Source organism: Falco rusticolus, chromosome 7, assembly GCF_015220075.1.
Source record: "Falco rusticolus isolate bFalRus1 chromosome 7, bFalRus1.pri, whole genome shotgun sequence".
NCBI classification, from domain to species: Eukaryota; Metazoa; Chordata; class Aves; order Falconiformes; family Falconidae; genus Falco; species Falco rusticolus.
Genome location: NC_051193.1, coordinates 34,165,539 through 34,189,080, shown reverse-complemented (window position 1 = coordinate 34,189,080; position 23,542 = coordinate 34,165,539). Strand labels below are relative to the sequence as shown.

At 39.4% G+C, this 23,542-nt stretch overlaps 1 protein-coding gene across 2 annotated transcripts; it reads right to left on the bottom strand.

Annotated features, from left to right (window-relative positions):
- Positions 1 to 117: 117 nt before the first annotated feature.
- On the bottom strand, positions 118 to 22,913 carry DLGAP5 (DLG associated protein 5). 2 transcript variants are annotated; one of them, XM_037395010.1, is made up of 19 exons: positions 22,857 to 22,913; positions 20,190 to 20,437; positions 18,666 to 18,874; positions 17,603 to 17,695; positions 16,575 to 16,659; positions 14,391 to 14,504; positions 13,204 to 13,274; positions 11,265 to 11,539; positions 10,736 to 10,857; positions 10,524 to 10,653; positions 10,049 to 10,134; positions 9,280 to 9,440; positions 7,746 to 7,838; positions 6,313 to 6,532; positions 4,926 to 5,172; positions 4,510 to 4,567; positions 2,932 to 3,100; positions 2,469 to 2,518; positions 118 to 1,429 (listed from the first exon to the last, which is right to left on the bottom strand). In XM_037395010.1, exons 2-19 carry the CDS (start codon positions 20,425 to 20,427, stop codon positions 1,307 to 1,309), a joined length of 2,544 nt encoding a protein of 847 aa, XP_037250907.1. In that variant the 5' UTR covers positions 20,428 to 20,437; positions 22,857 to 22,913; the 3' UTR covers positions 118 to 1,306. The 2 variants fall into 2 exon arrangements, with proteins under 2 accessions (XP_037250907.1, XP_037250908.1); XM_037395011.1 differs by lacking the exons at positions 118 to 1,429; positions 2,469 to 2,518; positions 2,932 to 3,100 and adding an exon at positions 3,828 to 4,351.
- Between the last annotated feature and the right edge of the window lie 629 nt (positions 22,914 to 23,542).

Below are 23,542 nucleotides of genomic sequence, written 5' to 3'. Positions count from 1 at the left end.
TTACAGCGTTGATCCCCGAACAGAGCAAACAAGTTGTTCAGAGCTACCTACATGAAACTACCTGTATAACTAGAGTTTAGTAATGAAGATAGTTGATTCCAGCACAGTAACACCAAGTCACAATAGCTTCCTCTTATTTATTTCAGTGTAATCAGTACACAGCCTTCAGGTTAAAGCTTAAGGCAGATGAGCTCTCCCAGCTGCAGTGGCAATGCTTTCTGCTGAGGGGCTTGAATTACCTTTGCTTGCTTTAAAATAAAGACTTAACTAGCGGAAGAATGCATGTATTACACTAAAGTCACCACTGTAAGAGGAAGCGCAGTCAGGTATTCGTTAAAAATAGAGCAATGGGAGGTACTCTAATCATACTACTCAAATACACAGTATATGTAACTGGAATGCTCCTTATGTATAAGCATATTACAGTCCAGACAGAAGAATGTATAAGGAATAAGATACAACAACAGGCTGAGGTTAAAATGTCAAGTGTTCAGAGAAAGAAGGTGAGAGATTTTCACATGAAAAAGCAAAGAGAATAGGGTTTCACTTTAAGGTCCTTAAAATACTCAACAGATAAAGGTGTCCTTAAAGGAAATAATAATAATTGATGCCTATTTTAATACATTGCCAGGAAAAGATATTATCCAACTTAAAAATCCTTGTTAAGAGATAGTTTCTATTTATTACAGAGCAAGTGGTTGTTAAACATCAGGAAGACTCCCAGAGGAAAGAATTACATGCATGAAACCCTGCTGCAGCTGCTGCCGAGGCAGTTGTCAATGCACAGAATATTGGAGCCTAAGGGTGCAACCATGGGAGCTCACAGCAGTGACCGAGCAGGAAGCCGTGTTTTGGGGAGGTAACAGGCTGAGCCTTACCCCAAAGGTGCCCTTGCATCAGAAACAGGGCACAGCTACAGCGAGTCTGGTATGCATCTTACCAGCAACAATATGAGGTAAGTAAGGTCAGGATAGAAAAGCTTAATAATTAATCATTTTACAGCTTGAAGTAGACAGGAAATACATGAAATTATACAAAAATAAAAATATTTCAGGTTATAGTCAGAATATGCAAACATTGGATACAGCAGGTATAACCACCAAACACCCCACTACTAACATACAGCCATACTTAAGACATTACAAAATATTTTAGTAAGTTCCACTACAAAATACTACAGGTATTAATTCACTCAGGACACAGTTCAAGGGTAGAAGACTGTATTTCCAGATATCCTCTGTGGGTTTTCTTGTTAATATAATTCTTTGTGAATATAATTTACACATTTTGAATTTCTAGTCACCTTTCATTTTCCCCCAGAGGGAGAAAGGGGAGAAAATACAATAAGGTCGCTGAATACTTCAGCTGCTGCAAACTGCTGGGCTTTGCTCCTGACTGGAGTGGAGAGAAGCTCAGCATCCAGCATTGGCTGTGGGAGAAATCAGTGTGAAGTAAGTGTTTGAGGAACAGTTATCTGCTCTGCAAAACAGCACTGCAACAACATGAAATAAGCTATAGCAAATTCCCCTTTCTCCAGGACATCTGTATAAACACCAGACCAACGGTAATTACTCTCAGGCAAACACTTATGTATGTTAGGTGCCTGCCTGCTTGAGAAGCCACTTAAACATTGCAGGACAAAAGCTAGCAGAAATTGCTTTTGACAAAGGAACAGAAGCACGCAATTCTCTCACCCCTCAGTGCTGTGGACACGTTGCAGCTTTAGAGTAAGCAAAGCATGGATCTGTCAGGCAGAGCTGAAACTTGCAGCAATTCAGTAGATATAAGTAGACTAAAAAGTGCTTGCTTACATATGATACTGTCCCAAAGCAAGAGCCACAGGTCAAAATCATGTGCCACTGTAAGTACCATAACTTCTCTAACAGAAAATTTGCAAGCTTATTTCCATACGTAAAATACAAAGTGAACGTGGTCCATTTTGAAGACACTCATTACTCAAATGAGTAATCCATATTTTAAAGAGGATTTTTCATTACACCCAAATTCTTTTAACAATTTAAAAGTTTATGCACACTTTGCTTTTCTCTGTTGAATCTTACTTCCAGGTCTAAAAGTTAAAGGCATTAAAAAAAACAATCAAAAAGATGGCACAGACCTGAAAAATTTCAAGGAGGAAGTGGAAGAAAAAGGCCGGGTCATTCATTATGTTAGTACATTTTAAAGGTCATTCACAAGAAATATAATTTAAAGGATCAATCTGATAAGATTTAGACTTCTGCTAAAAATATCTTCATTCATCCTACTTTCATCATGTGCATTAAGGAACAATAGTGTGATCCCAAGCAGGGAGACAGGCTGTATTGTGGCTTGTATTTAGAGTAAGTTACATGAATTGGCTTGATAACATCTTAAAAGTTTAATTTAGTTTATGCAGTAACTGATTCTGTAGGAAAGGTTAACAGTACTGTAATGTGTAGATTGTCAAATAAACCTGAAGGTCAACTTACCATATCAAAAGGATTTCTGCCAACAGATGTCAAATCACTACATGAAAAGTCTGAAAAATAAGAATATTTGATTATTTTTTTAAGTTAGTCTGATGCTGCCGAAGTTGAAAAAACAGTATTGCTTTCTGCATTTACTGAAAAAAAAAAAAACCAAGAAAACACCAACCCCAAACCCAACTACTAAACTGTCTGTATTTACTTCTACTTCAAGCCTTTTATATTAGCTTTCTCCTTCACGTATCACAAGGAAACTATACAGAAAGACCTGAGGGGCACTGTTTGCTCACAAGCAATGTGTAAGTCACATGGGATAAAGGAGGTTTTGCCAACAGCACACATAAATTAACCAAGCTATGGTGACAGTGATTTCAGAGTAGTATTTAGACTACCACAAAACTCTGGAATAAACTTAAGGTCCCAGGCAATACCACACAAACAATACTAAGCAGCTTAAGATGCTCACCTGTTTGATGTATTTTTTGTTCTCCAGACTGAGCGAAGTTAGTCTCTGTGACAATACCCTTCTCCGGACTGCACATGACAGTATCTTGCCCTTGCTGTTCTGCAGCAGATACCTCCATCTCTTCCATGCTATCCATTACTTGTAATTCATTGCTAGAACTTTCCACCACCTGAAAAACAGGAATTTGCAATGTTTCTAGCCCTCTGAGAGGGCTAAGTTGACTGAAATAGCTGTATTTGCTTCTCAGAGAGCCAAAAGAAAAGCATCAGTGAAACCAGGCAGACATGAAGCAGTGCCCATGACACTAGGAAGCTTTCTTATTTTCCTTTTGTGTGCAATAAAAGGAAGTTTGACAGCTTTTGATGTAGAAAGCACAAAGATTAAAAGGTAGCCAGGATATTCAATGGATGTGAGTTTACAGAAACCAGCATGTCTCTTATGTCAAACCAAGTCCATACATCTAATCCACAGGTTTTATGAACAATTCAGGAGAGAGAGGGTTTTGACTGCAGACACTGTACAAAGCACAGGCAGGATAAAACTCGCAGCTTAAGGCTGTGATCCGTTGCACGTGAACTATTTCCCAAACACCCTTTCAAGCTTGATAATCGCTTCGAGAGTATAAAGGGAGTTCTTCCACATGAAAGAAGATTTTGAACTTCCAAGTGCCAAAAACATTCTGAGGATGTTCTCTGATGAGACTACCTCAAGAAAAACCTGTCAGCAATACTGAAAGTTAAAGATTACCAGTTTTCCCCAGTGACGTCCCCAACAAATGATTTCTCATTTGACAGGGAAAGCATGAAGTAAAAGGTGTAAGAGCAAATTAGTAACCAAGATAGTTTTATTTTAAATATATATATAATATATACAGGGCAGGGAGGGAGGGAGGAAGGGGGAAGTGCCTGCAGTAGTCATACACAGATCCAAGCAGTTACAAATAAAATTAAGATACTCCATTCCAATGAAAGCTACTAAAGGATGATTGCAGCTAAATACTGCCTTTCACAGAGTAGCACAGTATATGTAAGCTACGGAGGCTGTATTCCTGTTTTTTAAGGCTGCTCAAACATAGGCATGACACCAAGTCCTCAGACATTTCAGGGCACGGATTTCTGAACGCTGATACTTGTCTTAGTAACACTGCTGTGCTATACCTTTAAAGAGTGTAACAACCCAGTGCTCTGCTCTGACAACACGAGGACTGAGAGCGCCAAGTACTACTGTTGCCTTTAGTCACGGTCCCCAAATGCAAAAGCATCTTAAAAAAAAAAAAAAAAATCACACCAGAAAGCAGGTAGTGGACTTCAAGGAACATGACTTGCCCAAGCAACAAGTGTCCTCATCGAACAGCCCCAGGACCTCCAAAAGACAGCTCCCAATGAGCTAGACAAGGTCCCCAAACTGCAGCAGTTCATATCTATGTCCGTAATGAGAAGGAAAAAGCACCAGCCTCAGGAATACAGAAGATCTCTAAATGAGGATTTGATCAGAAACGTCTGGGGCTAGTAAAAAGAACATTTTATTTTGCGAGTAGTAAAACATTTAAGGCACATACATGAACTATGCATGACTCACCTTAGTCCCCTCTGCCGTGCCAGCAACAAGACAGTGTTGTTCTGCAACTATGGGAACGCTGAAAGAGAATGCAAAAGGTTTTCATTCTTCTCAATAATCTTCATCAATTACCTTCAATCATCTTTTGATTTACCCAACTAATCTTCCCATTTGTTCTGCAATTACGCTTGCTTGTTTGGCACTGGTCAGCTATATAAAACTTTCTGGCCAAAAAATAAACTTTTACCCCAGCAGCAAAATTACATTTGGGCAAAAGTCTTAGTATTTGCTTGAGGGAAGGAAAAGACACAAGGACGTTGCAATCTTTATCACTGCCAAATTGGAAGATAACATTTAATGGGTATTAATAATTCTTTCAGTTAAAACTGTAAAATTATTTGTACAAAGTTAATTAAAAGCTGCCTTAACACGTCTACCTTTGTTCAAGAACACCAGGGAGCTTTTCCAGTGTGGGAGTTTTTCCACTGGGAAACTGGTGCATTATTGAATTTTGTGCTGGATGGAAGCCTTTGAGCACTGGTGGTGTTTGTTTTGCAGTTGTATCCTCAGGGTTATGAAGAATAGAAGGAATGCTCTGAAGCAAAGCTCTACTGGATGATCGTGGAGTTGCTAGTTTTTCAGAAGTCCGCTGGGAAGATCTGCGAGGTGTCTTTGAAAGCAAGCCTGAAAAAAAACATTGAATGTTTCATTACTACAGCAGTTTCCAGAAGATTAAATGTTTGTTACGATTCTAGCTAGGAACACTATACTGTTCTGCTTGCTGAATTGTCTTATACAGATATTATATTGGACTCTTATATACACTGCAAGGAAAAATTGAAAAAAGGTGACAAGAGTAGGTCATTAAGTTACAAAACTACCTAACTCCAGCCAAGCAAATCAGTAATGACTCTCCCTTCAGAAAGAATCTGAAATAAGATTTGCTGTTCTTATTAAGTCCACCTAGTGAAAGCTATCATTAATTTCCATCTTTCACATCAGATAATTTTAATGGAATTAAAGACAGTGATTCAGAATTGATTCTTTTAACTGATTCTCTGCTAAAGCTTGCTTAAACTGAGTGTTGCTCAAAGCTTTTCAGAAGGTCTCCTCTACTAAACAGGAGGCATATAAAGTAACTGCTAATCTTGTGATAAGAAAAGATCTACACACACAAAAAAAGGGGAAATTCAAAGTCAGCTTATGAATTAGAAATGGGAGAAAAGCAGAACAGCTCCCAGAGAGTCAAGGATCGCTAGAAGTACTGGCTTCACAGACTGCAGTAAGATAAGATACTGAAAATGAAGTTGTTTTGAGCACCTGCTAAAACACCCACAAAGTATTAAGCAGCTTTTATAGCGGACTGGAATTACGTTATAATCTTGTTAACCATAAATACAGGTTACGGGTATACTTTAATTGCAGCTTTGAAGACAGTACTGCAAGAGATTTAGCTCAAAAAAAGTCCCAGTTCTTGTCTTACAAATATTAGCCTGCACTGACTTCGCTGACGAACCTGTTCAAAGCCTAGCCTGAGAACACTCAGATTAAAACTTCGTTATTTAACATATGCTGAAAAAACATGAACCAGCCGCTTTTACCTCTCTAAGCAGAGATTTAAAGTTGCCATAATCATTCCAGTCAGTATATTCATGTAGAACAGCACGCTTTGGATCCTTGATGTAATTAACCACTAGTTGAAATACTGTGTCCAGTACTGGAGCTGAATCCAGCACCAACAGCATAATCCCTCTCCCCAGGGAGACTGGTTAAACTCTCTTCAGTACTTTCAGGCCATGAAAATCATGATTAAGCTTCACTCACCTGGTAAGGTTTTTACAGGGCTTTCAATTCTGAAAAATCCCGCGTCAAAAACCACTTTTTCTGCTTCTGGTAGCTTCTCCTGATGCATACAATCAGCAGTTCCATCAAGTTTCATTTTATTCCTCATAGCTGCTTTTATAGCAGCAAGCCGGTTTTGGGCAGCCGTTCTTCCAGCTGCTCCCAGCTTTGGTTTAGACACTCCATTTGGAATCGGTTTTTTCTGAAATTGTAAGAAAGTCTAGGTTACATCTGGAAGCTTCGGATAGAAGCAGTTACTCAACTGCACAGCTGCTGGCCATGCATAAAGACAGCAACAGGCAACAAACATGCTGGAAACAAGGTCCCTGTTCATCTCCAGAATCTCTTGGTCTGTCATTCAGCTTTTTAGATTAGTTTGTGATGTCAATATTAAGGATTTTTCATGTTGATGCTGCAGTGCAGAAATACTCCGTACAACTTTTTCCTAACAAATCCAATTAATGTTTCTGAAAACAGTGGGATACAGGGACTCCTAGTGGCAGGGAGATAAAGTAACTGCAGGACAGATACCAGTCAGCCAGTGAAGACTCTCCTGGCATTCCATTTTTCAAAGGAAGTTGTGTCTTGTACCACCTTTAGGGTTCTGACATTTATGGGCAGCTCATGCACACTACAGTCCCTCCAGTTTCCTGTGCTTGGAGTTTCTTATCAACCTTCATATCATGTTAATGATTAGTTAAGCAGTCTCAAGGAACTGGATAGAGTTTTGGCAATGTGAATATGACTTGATATTTAGTCATCAGAAGCAATTACGTATTCCAAACAAAAAAGTAGATAAAATAGCTTACACTAAAGCTTATTTTGCAATATGCAATAACCTATTTTGGATAGTGTCAGACCCATCTGTGCTTACAGAACTAGTAGTTTAACACTACCCGTGGTGCTGTCTTAGTGGGACACCATTATAATTTAGCACTCCCTGCTCAGAACTGGCCATCACTGCCAAATTCCTGTGCGGTTTCCTTTTCAGTTAAGTCAGTGGCCCAGATACAGTGTTCTACATCTGAAGGGTAAATCTCTATTCTAAATGTAGCAGATGTGTCTTACTAGCAGAGAGCCCAATGACTCCAAAAGAGTCATCATTAATTCTTAGCTATAATCTTCCCAGCCAGAAGAGGCAACTAGCATTACAAACACCAACTAATACAAGTGCACTTGGGAGATGGACGGGAGAAGGGTGCATCTTGAGAGTAATTTCACTAATTCCAGCCCAACTCATTCTATGATTCTATGAATTTTTAAACATCTAAAGACAACAGATGAGTAGGGCTTTAGAAGAATTTCCATTTAAGATGACTATTCATTACAGCAATAGCAGCTTATTAGTTATTTTAGGTAACTCACACTGTTGCACCTTGATGCCTTAGGAGGCACACTTTAGGGGCTATTCATACCTTGACAATTGCTTTGATTGGGACTTCAAGTGGTTGCCACCCATTGTCTTGAAGCTTCTTCAGATTATCAAACTTTTTATTCACATCTTTGATCTATTGGAAAATCCAGGTTTAATTTTCAAGACACACATTTTCAGATTCACAATAGAACACCGTTAGTATTATATGTTCTCATACAGGTGACAGTGACATGAAGGTTACAAAAACACACACAAGCTTCAGATTAAATGACAAGACAGGTCTCATGTATGTAGTTTTAAGGTTAGGAGGGGCAGTATAGAATGGTTCAGTCAGATCTGAGAAGTAAAATGAAGGAGCTGGTTTAAAACCTGTTCTGGTACTGAACTTAGGCACTTTGACAATGGTCGCGCTTAAGGAATGCAAAAGAACACATTGTGTAATAGTCTTTATCCAAACAAGTACAGAGTCTTCCATTATGCAGGAAACAGCCATGCAAGCTTGTTTGCTCTCTCGAACTGCTGGTCTGAACAGCTTCCTGATGTAATCTGTGCTTGTTCGGGACAAGCTAGCTCTGCAGCATTACCTCCTCCCTGATACTCAATGCAACAGCCCTGTTCTCCGACTTTGTAATGGAGACACTTGCCTCATTTGCAGGTAAGGCCATACAAGGCTTATTTACGTACAGCAGAGCAGTCACTGAAGTGACAAGTCCTTTACATCCTTACTGTAACTCAGAAGACACAAACAGAAAACAGATGCAAAAGAGGAACAGAGTCTGCAATTCTGTTACTCAAAGTTTATCTGAGAGAAAAGGTAAGGGAGGCTCAGGAGAAGCTTAAGCTGCTCCTAGACACACAGTAAGCATAGCAAAACTCTGACTGCCAAGTTACTGGTTCTAACAAAGCTCCCCTCAAGTATCTCTGAAGAAGACTGAACCCTCACACTTTCTGGGGAAAATTCAAGACCTACGACTACGACCTTAAGAATAAACCCATCTTCACATTTAATTTAACTAGTTACAAGTTCCTTTGTTGAATGCTGATTTACAAATACCGTCAGGAGCCCTTTTGATAATTTAGAATATTCTATATTGTTCTGAAACCAATGGAAGCATCAACAGAGAGAGATGACTGGTTTCTACCACTTAAGTTCAGCCCTAAAGAAGGTTATTGTAGTTTCTGCATTATTCTCTTATTGAAGCATGGAACTCCCACTTTTCAGGTTAGCTCCAGGAATTTTCCAAACGTTCCCAGCTTTTGGTCCAGGTAGACATTGTGACTGTATCCTCACCCCAAACCAGAATAAGACTTGACTACATGCCTTCATTCCAGAGCAAAACAACATACACAGGCACAAGAAGACATGACAGATTAATTGCTCCATGAATTATAGAACATAGTATACCAACAGGTACTATTCACTATCAGAACGTGTTAAACATGGACCTGCATTTTTTACAAAAGAAAAATCAGAGCCTGAATAATCAAAAACCCTCACCCAAAATAGCTTCAATCCATTGTTTACAATTAACCCCATCAACTTCATTCTAGTGGGTTAGCAAGCAAGGACATACCTGAAAATCAACCATATCCCAAAATCCATCTAAGTCTGTACACGATGTTTCTTTTTCACCTCGTTTAAATTCACAGTTATCCACCAGTCCTTCAAACTGTTTAAACCTCTCTGCTATGAGCAGTCTTGTCTGACCAACGGTGGTGCGAATAAGGTCTTTAGCTGATAGCAACAAGAAAATAATAAAGAAAGTACATCTTTGAATAATCCATCATTTTACAATTGATTTAAATAAGTATCTGAAGAGTCTGGAATTTGTTTATTAATTAACTATGCTCATCTATTGTAGAGTTGCAGCAGTCCTATTCATTGAACTGCTCTAAACTTACTTTCCAAAAAAAACAAACAAACTACTATCTCCAAGTTTTATCAGTGCTCCAAGATAAGCATTGATAAGTCATCTTCACTTTCCCAAATAAGGACACTTACTCTACATTAAAACCTAATTTTATTTTAAAAAGTCAGCTTGGTTCAAGTTCATACATTGAAATACACTTGAAATTGACAAGAAAAAAAATATTTTGACATGTACTTTGTTCACTTTAGTGTCAACGACTATCATGTCAAGAACTGCACAAGCTTTAGTATTAGGAGATAAAGCATGCCTTTTTGCCTTGAAGTAGATAGAACTCTAAACTTTATCTAATATGACTTTTACTAAGTGCTGTAAACTATTTGCTATTTTACAAATATATTCAGATATAGGTGCTTCCCTCTGTCCCTGTCAGTCATAACACACCTTCTAGTGCCCTATTATAGTTGAGTCTTACCATCCTCTGGAACATCCAGCTCAAGTTTTCCATCCCACTGGAGGCACTGAGACATCAGCTTCTCTGTCTCAGACCGAAGAATGGTTCTAAAAATAGAGAGACAGCAAAAAAAAAAAAAGGTTTTGGAGAATTTTTAAACTTCCATCACTACTTGTGACCATTAATGGTTACTATCCTTTTTGCTTTACACTGTCTTTGAGCAGAAGCCATTGGATTGTTTCAGTCTGCTGACTCGCTGAGATGCTATTTTTCTTTCCTACTCCCTTCAAGCTTGTGTTCCTTAAGACAAGGCGTTAGTCTCCAGAATTTTATATTCTCTACTTGCACTAACCATACAGAAGGGACAAAAATGGGCCTACTCAGGTCACTTCCCACAATCACCGAATACCACAAGCTGATCTTTACAAGATGTCTCATTAGTCATGTTAAGGACCTCCAAACAGACAACAGGGAAGTGAAACACACGAACACAAACCTGAAATAGGGCACGTCGTGCTCTTGCTCTCTTACATCATCTGACTCTGTTTCAAGTGCTGTTATATCTGTAGAGACAGGAATTGTTTCGTTTGCTCTCTGAACAGAAGTTTTCTCATCCGATTCACTTGCTGAAAAATATGAAAGGCATTTGTTCAGAATCTGGTGAAAACTAAAAACATTAGAACAATAAACTAAATGTAAAGCTCCTACCTTTTTCTCCTCTCAAACTTGTAGTGGTTTGCTGTTCTTGAACATCTTTACCAGCAGGTGAAACTTGACTTTTTAAATTAGGCTCTTGTGCCTTAGTGTCACTGGATTTTTCAATTTTATTACTAGAAACAATCAAAAAGTACCTTTAGAGTTAAGACACATTGAGAAACCAACATTAAATACAGCAGAATACAAATACACAAAAAGCACGATTTAGAAGGCAATCCTACACACAACACTAGAGAACTTAAGCAAATCCTATTAAAACGAGTAGATCTCTGCAGACATACACATGGTGCAGTCCCCAATATATGGAGCTGCTCTACTTCTAAAGCATAGACAGAATTACGGATTATATTGCTTTCTTTGCTGTTGTATTAAGTCCACATTTAAGCAATGATAGCAACCATGATGTTCAGGTGTTTCAACATCACAGGTTGTTACACAGGGCATCTATAGAAAGATTGTCTTCTGTATCATCACAGAGAGATTCACTTGCATTTCAGGCCATTAAAAGAAAGAATCTTACACTGGAGAATTTGAAAAATCCCAGGAGGCATTAGGTGTCAAAAATGCATTCGCCCTAGAAGGAGTCATGGGTGTAACTTTGTAGGTTGCTAATCCACTTAATGGCTGAAACACAAAGTTTTGAGGTGCAAAAGAGCGTGTTCTGGGTCTCCCTGGAGAAAAATTTGGTTTGTTTTCTGCTGCGGTTTGCTCCTGTTGAGGTTCTACTGACACTGAACCTTTCAATGCTGGATCCAGTTGAGCATTTTTATCCACTTCTTGTTTAGAAGGAATTATCTGTAACAGCACAAATAGACAAAGCAAACACTACATTATCAAATCAACAAAGTGCTTACTATAGGCATGGGCTGAATTATAACATGGCTGTCTGAAACCCCTCAGGAAGGGAATAGTTTCAGATAAGTCACTTTCTAAATAGCGTACGTGTACAGAAGTCATTATTTACCAATAAGCCCAACTGGTTTTGACACCTACAAATCGTTCTAGCAACTGGGGTAGCACTTCACTACGAGGAATGCAACAGTCCACTGAAGGGGCTAAAGGAGCAGAACACCTCACCTACCAAAACAATAATTAAAATTAGTAAATGCTTGCTCCCACTACTAGAAAATAAATGCTTTAAGGTGATAAGCTCCTCAAGAGCAGAATTACTGGCTCCAAATCCACCTAGGTCTGTTGAATAATCACAGTTTATACACACTCTAATCCAAAGAAAAGCTAAAATAAGCTGATAGCAGAGGAATGCAGCCCAAGACAAGTGCAGTTAGGACCACAATGTCATTAAAAGAAGAGGGAAAGTTAATCAGTAAGTTGAATCCACATTCCTATGAGATGAGCGACCAGATAGTCATACAGAACACATTTCTGAGATATCTAGATTGAGATATTGTTAGCTCAAGCCAGCCAAAAGAGCTTAGATTGTTTTTCAAGAAACATGCATCTTCAATCCACTGAAAGTCTTGTTATACTTCAGATACCCCTGCTTGGAATGTAAGCCTTGAATTCAGCCTTCCACTCACTTCTAACTAGATGATTGAGGTTACAGTAAGAGTTTAACAACTGGCAGCACAAAAGCAACTCCTGCCTGTGAAGAGGTTCTTATCTAAGCAAAGATATAAGTGCCTCTTACCTCCTGTCAGTGTTTGTGTGTGACTGTACCACTTTCAATACTAGAGCACAGCTGCAGTTATGGAAACAGGAGTGGAGATGGAAGGCACAAAGGAGACACGAGATGAGAGGGAACAGCAGAGTGCAAAGGAGAAAAATCATTGATAGTTTTTGCACAGGACTGTCAGCGCATGAATACGTACACATATTGTTTGGGAACCTGTGTTGGAGGGCTACAATGAACCCACATACTGCCATGTCTAGGTAGAGGCAGAAAAGTCTTTTTATAGCAGTGACATTAAGAACCACAGCAACTGCCTTTAATTATGCTAAATCATGTCTACCATGCAGAGGGTAACATTTCCAGCTTCGTTTTTCAGTGGTTCAAAACCTAAAAATGCATTTATTTCTTCACTTCTAGAGTCTCATATCATTACCCGAGCAGGAAAAGGATACATTCAGAATATGTTTCGAAAAGGAATGAACTGCACAAAATTTACAAATGCCAGCTAAAACTAGCAAAGCAAGCTTATTTTTTTTTATTAGTTAAGACATCAGATGTGAGATATGTCACGTAAGAACTTCTTATCTAATGTAAACCATTGTCCAGATCTTGATTTGTAATCAAGTCATCCATAGAAGCACCAACTCCAATCTTAATTTTTAAAATATAGCAATATAAACACATACAGCTTCTTTCCAAAATCTAGGCTCTGAGTGAACTTCTTACTACTACTGTGCTTGAACACAAGTATATTTGAGCTACACTTACACTGTTATTAGCTCTTAAGTCAGTTTTACTGCTTTTCCATTTCAAATATTAAATAGCCTACCTCTGTGATGTCAGGTTTGACTGCTTTCCTCTGCTTCCCTGCATTTGCTGTCTTTCTCTGTGACTGGTTACCTAAAATGAGAGAAACTCCAGAAGGTCAAAAAGGCATCTAATTAAGAATAATCTTTCACCAAAAGACTCCCATAAAAGTCCAGCGCTTAAGACAGGGAGGGACTGTTTTGTTTGAGCGGGAGGTGGCTAGAGGGCAGACACCTAATTGCAGAAAGAAAACCTAGCCTAGGATTTCACTGCTTATCAAGAGATGCATGTTACCTAGAAAGGAAAACTGATTAAGTCACTAGCTTTTAATGTCATATACTAAAAATAAAAGTCACCTTACTTCCCTAAAGGCTGAAGAGGGACTATCAAGCTAATTTGAGTTCAGATTTTTTATTTCTATATGGCGTAAGATTTCTGTTGGTGAACTGAAACCGATACTATTAAAGCTGTGCTTTCAGCCTAGGGGTTATGCTTCTGTCATACGTAGCACAAGGGACACTGCAAAATAATCTGGAGAATATCTTGAGAACAAGAATACGTACTAAAATTTTCCCCTTCAGTAACCATCATGTTCCCCTAATCTAGTAAACAGGCAAACATGGATGAAGAGAAATTCCTGATCTGAAGAACAGAGGCTCTCATCTCTTCCAAAGATATCTGTTCCTGATCATAGACTTAATAATCATATGCCCTTGGACAGCAATACACCAAACTGGCAAATCTTTACCAGTTCTGGTTTTGTTCTTTCAGTTTATAATTACCATACAGGCATTGATGCTCCACACTGATGGGCTTCATGGGAAATGTCTTGATTTAAATATTGCAATAGAGCTTAAGTGATACAGTATCTAGTCCTTTTCTTACATGACAAATTAGCATGATTTACATAGAGTCTGTATTCAAAGCAGACAGCTACACAGCAGAACGTAGCATACTAAGACAGTTCAGAACAAGCCAATAGTAACTCTGCAGCACAACTGAGGGCCTGAGATATGAACAAGACCCTAAAGACAACAGCGCTGTCTTAGTGTATCATTTGACAATGAGCCTAACAGCAGCATATAAACATACATACGTTGTTTCCAGTGCTCGCTTATCCAGTACTAGACTGTTATCTATAGCACACTATTCCAAACAAATCTCAGGCTTGAGCTACACAAGCAGGACCATACTCACTGCCTCACTTACCAGAAGTAGCAGCAGTAGCTGTTATTTTTGTTGTTTTCAGCGTCTGCCTAGCTGCAGAGGCAGCTGCTCTGGTGATTCTTACATTTGAGGCTGTCTGGACTGCAGTCTGCAACACTGTAAGAAACATTAATTCCAGAGTTTTCAAGCTTAATAAGGAAATGCACTCAAGTAACATAACTGAAAGTTTCATTTTGTTGAAGTCAAATATGCACCAGCAATTATAAATTGCATTATTTTGCCAGAATCAACAGGGTTTGGGTTTTTTTGTCAGTTCAGTGCAAGCAGTGCTAAATATGGACAGCACAGCTCAGCTTTGGCATCAAGGCCATGCTCTGAAGGATCTTGATTGAAAAATATTTTAGCTGTACCATAGTACCCCCAGGACCATCAAGGTACCAGTGTGCTAGATGACACGTACAAAGCTTAAGGCACCCTTCTCAATGTTCCCTGCAATCAGCGTCAGCACCATCCCCATTTTATAGATTAAGTTCTCCAGAGTAATAACTTGCCATGGTTATTTGCACAGCTGAAAGCTTAAGCAAACCATCAGAGTAATGAAGTGATGCCCTGGTCATTACACAAAAGTATTCTAAGGTCTCAATTTAATGTAATCTAACAAAGTATTCTTAAGACAAATTACCCCTGAAATATTTTATAAAATATGACAAGTTCATGCACTGTATTACCCATCTTAATAATTTTTATCTTTGTATTTTAGTACTGTTTGTAATATCCTCCAAGAATGATAGCATTCTCCCGCACAGAAACATTTAACAGCAGCTCTCTATTTCGTACCCTCCCTTTTTACATCTGCCTGAAATCCAGTAGCCCCACTTGGTGACTCTTCATGCTATTTGCGTTTTTAATGTCAAGATGCAATTCTGTGGAAGCTAGAATGACAACCTGGGGAAGAAATTACTGGATAAATAATTATAATATTTATCCAGACATTCAATTCCCTAACATTTTTACACTAGTGTTTAAATACATACAATGCATATTCTTGATTCAGCACAAAAGGAACAATCGAGTCTAGCGGATGACAATTTTTCAAAAATTAAATGCCTTGTTTTATCGAACACTGATAATAGATCTTTTCAGTATTCACCAAAGGCACTACTGAAATTTATTTAAATAAAGGTTTGCTGCTTGCTGATTTAATTACATTAGGGATGTGAAAGTCATTTCATACTGAAATACTGAGTATCTTGCATTAACAATATTCCACATGACTTAGCCTTGTCTACTTAAGCCATGGCCATCACTGTGCTATCAGGAAGAATTTCTAATCAAAAGTATTTCACTCCCTTAAAGGTGGCATGGGTTGGATTTTTTTATTGTTTTCTTAGAAATGTATACAATTATCACATAGAAAGTGACAGATACAGAAGGGGCTGTTGTAAAATATGAAAAATTAAGATAGTACTTGTCATTTATCGAAGATTACAATCATACATTTACTCAGTTGCACTAGTGTGCATCAGAAGTTTGGGCTCCTGTCTCTGACATTATATGCAAATATGCTTTACCAGTAGGCCATCCTTTTCCAAACCTTTTTCAATGCTGAGCTACACAAACAGTTTCATTTAGAGACCACAGACACCAGCATATCTGCTGCACAGACAGAAGACAGACTTCACTGAAAATATTTGCAGCTCATATAATCAGCTATTTTTCAGGCTACCAACACCACCAAGGAAAATTCTTGTTTTACTTATGTCAGCTGTTCTTCATCTTTCCAGGTGAAGTCACTTGTTCTTTTGTAATAGCAGCAGCTACTACACATGGTATTCTTCTTGGAGACCAACAGAAAGCTCTGCACAGCTCCAGATGCTAAGGCAGCTAGCAGTCTTGCAATTCTGCGTACTGACCTTTTTCTTGTCCCTCTCTAGGGTGAATAATCAGTAACCAGGACAGCTAGTATTCTGCATTCCATTTCCCCAAGCACAGAGAGGCAGCAAGTACATGCGATGCCTAGAACCACACGCTTAATAACCTGCCAGCTGCTGTCCTTGTCATAGTTAGTAGGAATGGCTGTCCTAAAAATTCATTTCCTACACCCAAAAACATACCGCAGATCTCTCCCAGAGATCTCCCTCCCATAACATCACAACTACTGACTCAGAAAACAAACCCAGCAGCGTCCTTTCAGATTCAGATGCAGGGATCATACTACTTTCATACCTTTATCTTTTTCAGCTGCTTTGTCTGTACTCAGCTGTTTACATCCTGCTTGTGTAGGGTGCACACTACGCCCACTGGCACTGACCTACCAGAGAAGAAAATGTTTGTGAAGCATAAGATTTCCAGAAAATAAACACCTTAATTTCTTTCTTCATCTTTTTCTCCTAGGCTCCAGTAAAACAAATGGTCAAATAATTTGGCACAAAGGGCTTTAAAAAGTACAGAGAAATTAAGGATAACTAAAATAGCTTGTTTCAGACACGTGTTAACGTGCATTATGCAGTTAGTTAAGAATTTATCAGTAAAAAGAATGAAGAAAAATATTTAAGGAAGTTTCAGTTTACTATGAAACCAGGTGCCAATTACTGCCACATCTTGGTACATATTAGGCATTTAAAAAAAAAATCAGTTTTCAGAAAAAAACCCACCCAAAAAACAGTTTTATCTCAGTTGTCCCTTTGTGAAGTTATGACTGGGAATCCTTCAAATGCATCAGGTTTTGTAAGGCAAGAGTGCTAGATTCAAAATACAGCTTCTTCTGTAGATTACTGCTGGTGAAATTTCTCAACAAAATCTACTTTTCTATACAAATAATAGCAGAGTAAGCTGCCAAGATTCACAGTAAAAATATGCCAACACTGAAGTGATTTTTGAGTGAAGAATGAACTGCCTCTTTAAAACCTGCATTCATGACAGCCCTTCTGCATGTAAGGGATACTAAAGTATGTAACTTCAGTCTCACTACTACCTCTAGAAATATTTGCAGTCCTTGCTGACTACAGTATTTCGTATTGAAAAACTCATCTGGAAGATCTGTGCGTGCCTCTCTGTACTGACCTAATCAAACTCTGTAGTTCACTTCAGCACAATACAGTCTATCAGCTTGCTGAAACCTTTTCTGACCTGGTTTGTCTTTCTTAACAAGGAAAAGACAGCACTTAACTTGTAAGCACACAACCCTGAGTTATGGTCTGAAGGATAATTGGATCCTTTAAATTTATTCACTGAAGTTTATATAAAAAACAAACCGTAGAGTGCTTCGATGCAGTTGGTATCACAGTTTTTTCTTCCTGGTTCTTGGCCTTTGATCGAGTAATCCTCCCAGAGAAAGCAGGAGCTGCCTGGAAATGTCCACAAGGAAACAAGAATCAACATAGTCTTTCCCCTGCTGTCACTGTTCGAGTAGGCAAAAAGCCTAAGTGTGAAAAGCAACATGCTCGTGCAAAATGGGTCAAGGGTGTAATTTGGAAAACTTTCCAAAGTCCAGTGAAATAAGCAGGAACAAATTACCCGTTCTAAAATAAGTTCACCATTGCATTTGTGGATGAATCATCCCAGGTTTTGAGCTGAGAACAGAGTCATAAATATAAAAAGCAACATATCACTAGTACTATTTCCATCTTTGTTTTTAAAAAAGTGAGCCAAATTACTCCCTTTATTGTTCAATCTTATAAAATAAATATTTATAAAGTAATTATAAAATCAACTGTTTATTTGGTATAACATACACAATTTTGTATACAAATAGAAATTTTAATGTACTACACTACTTATATGTAGAAGAATGGCTGCAGAAGCATGGCCTTAGAATCTCTGAAGATCTGCACAATCCAGGCCTGGTATTAGAATAGGCCCGTAATCAGAATTGTACTGAAGTTAACAAGAACGGTAGCCTTGAGCTATCCTTGAATCCAGAGACCAAGTAATTATGTTGTGCCAACAGGCCGTGGCTGTAACAAGGTACAGCTGCTGGGAAAGCAGGTGCAGGGCCAAGAAAGATAGGGACCAGTATGGGAAAGTAGGGAGTAACAAACTACAAGGCTGAAGCACAGCAACACAATTAGCTACATGGGTAGAATGCTTATTTTAGTCATGATAATTAGGGGTGTGAGAACCGCGCATGTTTAGAGACTACTAACCAATTATATTTCTGCTTTATGAATATGCATGTTATCGGTTCTATATAAGTAGTGTTAGAAACTAATAAAGTTGAACAAGATGCATAACTCATATTGAGCGTCATCTTGACTCCGGTGAACCCTTCTTCCAACACTTACACCTCATTTAGATATTTAATATTACCCTGATTACCTTCTCTCTTGGCTTCACTATCACTGGATCTTCAGGTACAAATGAAAGAAATCCAGGCGCAGTTGGTCTGTATAACCCAACTTTAAACACTCCCTTTTTTGCTTTCTCTCTCTGCTCTCTCAGTTTTCGAAGTTCCTTTTCTTCTTTATAGCGCTGGAGCATTTCCTTGCGTTCATTAATCCTCCTGGTGGCTCCATTTGTAGATTGGCCTGAAGTAAAGATGGAAGACAGACTTGTTAAGAACATCTTGAAGATATTGAGCCAACAATATGCAAGACAGAAAATTTCAAAAACCTTTTCCAAGCTAGAAGAGAAACATAAACATACTAAGTCAAAAAGCAGAAGACTGGAATCTGTGCCTGCAAGTTTCAATAAGTCTTACAATGCAAATACATGTGATTGCTAATACATATTAGATTAATAAAAATTTAAATTCTCTTAATTGCTTTAACCCTTCCCACTCAGAAAAGTATTCAATGGTAAGTTTCAGCTTACAATATATCTCCCCAAATCTGCACCCAAGGAATACTGTAAATTCATACCCATTTTACAGTGTACAGGCTGTTCCTGCAAGGTTAAAGTATTGAAGTTAATACTTAAACTACTTATTTAGCTTATTTGTACCAGTTTCTCTATTCAAACTCTTGTAATGTTATTGAAAGCTGAAGTTTAGGTCAGCTGTAGATATTGAAGTCTGCCGCAGGCTGAGAATAAATGAGGCAGAAGTTTGTGAGAGAATAAAACCATAAGATGATGCTATACTTGAATTACATGTCTATCTGAAAAAAGTATACATAAAGTTAAAATTTATTAAGATACAAGCTTCCTATGTTTCTTACTTGCCATGATTACATAGGGATTGCACTCCTCCCTCCAATAATCTTCTGCTATCAAAATACTAAGGTGGAAGTATTTCTAAAGAAATCCATTAACATGTTAAAATATTAACTAATTTCTTAGACCATAAGCATCCAGGAGAGCCAGGGAAGCACATTTCAGTATATATGCAGATCCTATTTTCTGGGAGGAAAGGTAAGTCATCAAAACCTAACAATTTTTTTAAAAAAATTATACTATGCATTTACCTCTTTATAATGATATATACCCAGTTTTAACATAAAATTACCCATTTCTAAGCATATTTTAAGCACATGACAGACACCAGTTATATGTTAGATGAGACTTTAGATCAGGCTTCTTCACTTCTCAAACAAAGCAATCATTAAGAGACTTCCCATTGAGTATTAATAGCAAAACGCCTTCTTCCTTAGCTGCTGGAGACAAAGCAGAGCGAAGTCTTATACATACCACTGGAGCAGTGACAAGGATAAAGCTGTATTAAGACTATTTTCTTGATTTTCTTAACAGTTAGAAGAACTGGTAGTCATGGGGTTCTAAATCTTTTAAACTTTTTCTTCAAATTAAAGCGTTGACCATAATTAGGTTCTTGTGATAATGTTACTCTATCTACTTAAAGACATTTTAAACAATTTTTAAAAAGCTTTATAACAAGTCTTTACTTACTCTGTTTTACACTGCTGTTCTCCTGAGAGCCCGTTTCATTGGTCTCCTTTAGTATAGAAATCCCCTTTTTTGAAAGCTGAACATTGCTATCTGCCAATCCAAGCTGTCTGCCCTTCTCAAACAACTTGTGTCTGTTCTCTTTTTGAAGCAGTGATCTTCTGCGTGCAACTTTAGTTCTGAGCGTTTCTGTGCTCAAATCCTTTTTGTATCGGCTGGCAAACTGGGAGGTAGCAGCCATCTTGGTAACCCTAGACAAAAATTATAATGATTAGGCAGAACGCTATCATGTTGTGTTTTGCCCTTTTCATTAACAGTTTGCATGTTACAAAGCCCTAGGTTCTTCGTTTCTGTGTATGTACCAGAGAAAATGCAAATGACAATTTCAGTAATGACTCTTCATTATTTCTCTTTATTTTACACATTCAAGGGGCTAGTTTGTTTTGTTAACGGTCAACAAGTCTGACACAGAATTAGTAGGGGACACTGTCGCTGCCAGGGATTGGCCTGCCAATCTGTTTTCAACACATGTTTTTCGTGTTAAGGAGACAAATAGTAAATGACAAGGTTGTAGGACAATACTTGGAAGCAACACTGCCACTGAGCATTTAGATTATACCCTATCTGATGGCAAGGCATTTTTGTCATGCATCAGAGTACTTGGCACCATTTCTCAACTGAGTTTCCAGGATGCAACTGCAATACAATAGTGTTTATTTCAGGCAGGATCTCTCCTTACTTTTTTAACCTGAGGGAGACTTAACACAGACATCAGCTGGTCTGCACACGCTGTGCTATGCTAACAGCAACGTAAAAAACTCCATCCCTTGCATCCCGCTGAAGCCTGTCTTGTCAAGGGGTTTCATGCTCTCTTCCTGGAGAGGTCAGGACCATTTCTTGCAGTTGGTCTTTGTCTGTCACCTCAAACAAGGTCTTTTAGAAATCTTACCTTCTGTTACTTACAGAAAACAGCTTTACAGTAAGGAGGGTGAAGAGCTAAACTGAACAGCCACCAGTTACTCATTTATCAGTAAACTGGTCACTTACTAAGGTTCTTAACTTCAAGACAGCAAGCTTTGATCAAACTAAAGGAATCATCAGTGAACGGGACTGAAAAGATCAGCCTTGACTATACGTGCACAGGATTTCTTCAAGCCAAACCCCTTCCCCTCCACTTGCTACCAAAAGCCAAAAACACCATCAGCAGCCGGCCTGAAAAACCCAAATGTCAGAAGAGAGTACCAAAATAAACAGAAAGAATACAGAAATAAAGTATACATACTTAGAGGAAAAGCAAGCAAGGGGAGAACCTGAGCTATCATAAGAAGAAATACAGCCAAAGCCTATTCAGTTGCCACCACTGCTGGCAGTGGCAGCTCCTTGTTCATGGCAGCATTCATATAGTAACTTGCACAGCACCAGCAGTACCTGCACAACCATCTGCAAGTGCTTAGAATACATACTAGAGATAATGTACAAGTCAAATCTAAAACATTTTGGGGTTTTTTTCCAATATGTTCAGTGCTACTGGAAAGTAAAATGGTCAATGGAAGTTAAATGAGCAAACGGGAATAAAAATTAACTCTGCTTAAAGCACTCAAATCAGAGACTAGATCTCTTCTACATAATCCTAGAAGAGCTGGTGCACACCAGTGCCACCTGATTTGTGAATATCTTACATTTCATCCTGCATCTGACATTCCAACTGATAAATATTTAACACGTTTAAAGGATTTTTATGGTCTACCTTATAATTTGAATAATATTTTTCCTATGTTTTGTAGTATAAGTCCACTTAAGGCCTTCTCCCACAAATAAGCTTCAAGAGCAAGTGGCCTGCATTTCAGTAATTAGTCCTGCAGAAGAATTAATCTGAAACTTGAAGGTGGCAGATATGAGCAGAGATATAGAGAGGTATTATCTCCTAGCATCCCAGGTCTGCAAAAGCAATATAAGAGATGACCTGTGATCTCTTTGGGCTCATTAAAAAGGTATGGCATGTTCACTGTCCTAAACATCTCTTTAGGACAAAAATGTCTACCTCCTTTTCTTTCCAGGTTATGGCTCCTGAGTGGTACCTTGCTCAAACAGCAATCTAGATGACTAGTTGGAATCTAAATTAGCATAAATTAAAGATTAGTAGCAGGGAAAGGAAAAAGGGCTTATATAAAAGACGAGCTTTGTGACTGGCTAGCGTAAACTACCAAAATAAAGTGGAAAATTTATAGGACTAATTTTTATTCAAATAGTGAGGGAAAAGAACGACTTTTGAACAGCAACACCACAAAACTCAAATGAGAAATACAGATACGAATAACATTTAGATGCACAGTTAGCATTTTTAGCCTGAACAGTGAAAAGTAGAGCAGACAAAGCAAAAGCATAATTATTTTTAGCGGCAAGTTTAAGGGCTGCATAAGGTCTAGACTCAAGGGTTCCGAGACGGGGCCCCGGGGGTCACGACAGACGGACCACCACGTTCCGGTCCCCTGCCTCCCGCCGCGGCTCCGAAGGGTCGCCACAGTTTGTTCCCCTCAACCCCTTCTCCCGCCGCGCTTTTCGGTCAGCTCAGAGGGGAAGCACCGCTGCCAGGCCTCCTGGTCGAAACCTCCACCCTAGGGCCTGCTCGCTCGCCCACCGGCCCCCAAAACCGCCCGAGCGCCGACATACCTGTACCAACACCGCACTCCCTTCACCCAGCCCGCCTCGGCTCACTTTCAAATCTCACCTGACAACGCTCATTGGCCAGCCCCGGCCCGCCCGCAGGCTCTCATTGGCCAGTTCACGGCTGACAGTTGATAGGCGGAGCCGAAATCCCCGAGCAGGTTGTTTATAGGTCGTCCGTCACTGCCACGCTTGATTCTCATTGGCTGCGCTGAACATTTCCCCCTCGCACTTGCCACTCATTGGCCGGTGGGGTGAGGGAGCGAGGCCCGCTGGGCGCGGAGGGCTGCGCGGGGGCGAGGCTTGCCGCTAGCGGCCTAGCGGGCCGCCGCTGTAAGATGGCGGCGGCGTTATCTGGCAGCTGTGGGAGTAGTCCAGGCCGCGGCTCGCGGTGTTGTGCGGTGCCCTCACGCCCCACCGGGACTCGGGGGCAGGGTGAGGGGCCCGCGGGCCTCTCACCGCCCTCCCGGCAGCCAGGCAGGCCTGTGACTGTACTTCAGTGGCCGCGCTGTGCCGTCTCCTGAGGTAACGAAGCCGAGTTTATGCAGGCCTTCAGGAGCCTGGGGTTGTGCGCGGCCTTTGCTGCTGTAGCCCTTCTTATTTCTTCCTGTACTGCCATCGGACCGACCCAGCGGTTTGCTGCCGTGGGTTGTTTTTAATCGCGATTCTTATCTACAAGACAGTTTGTTCTG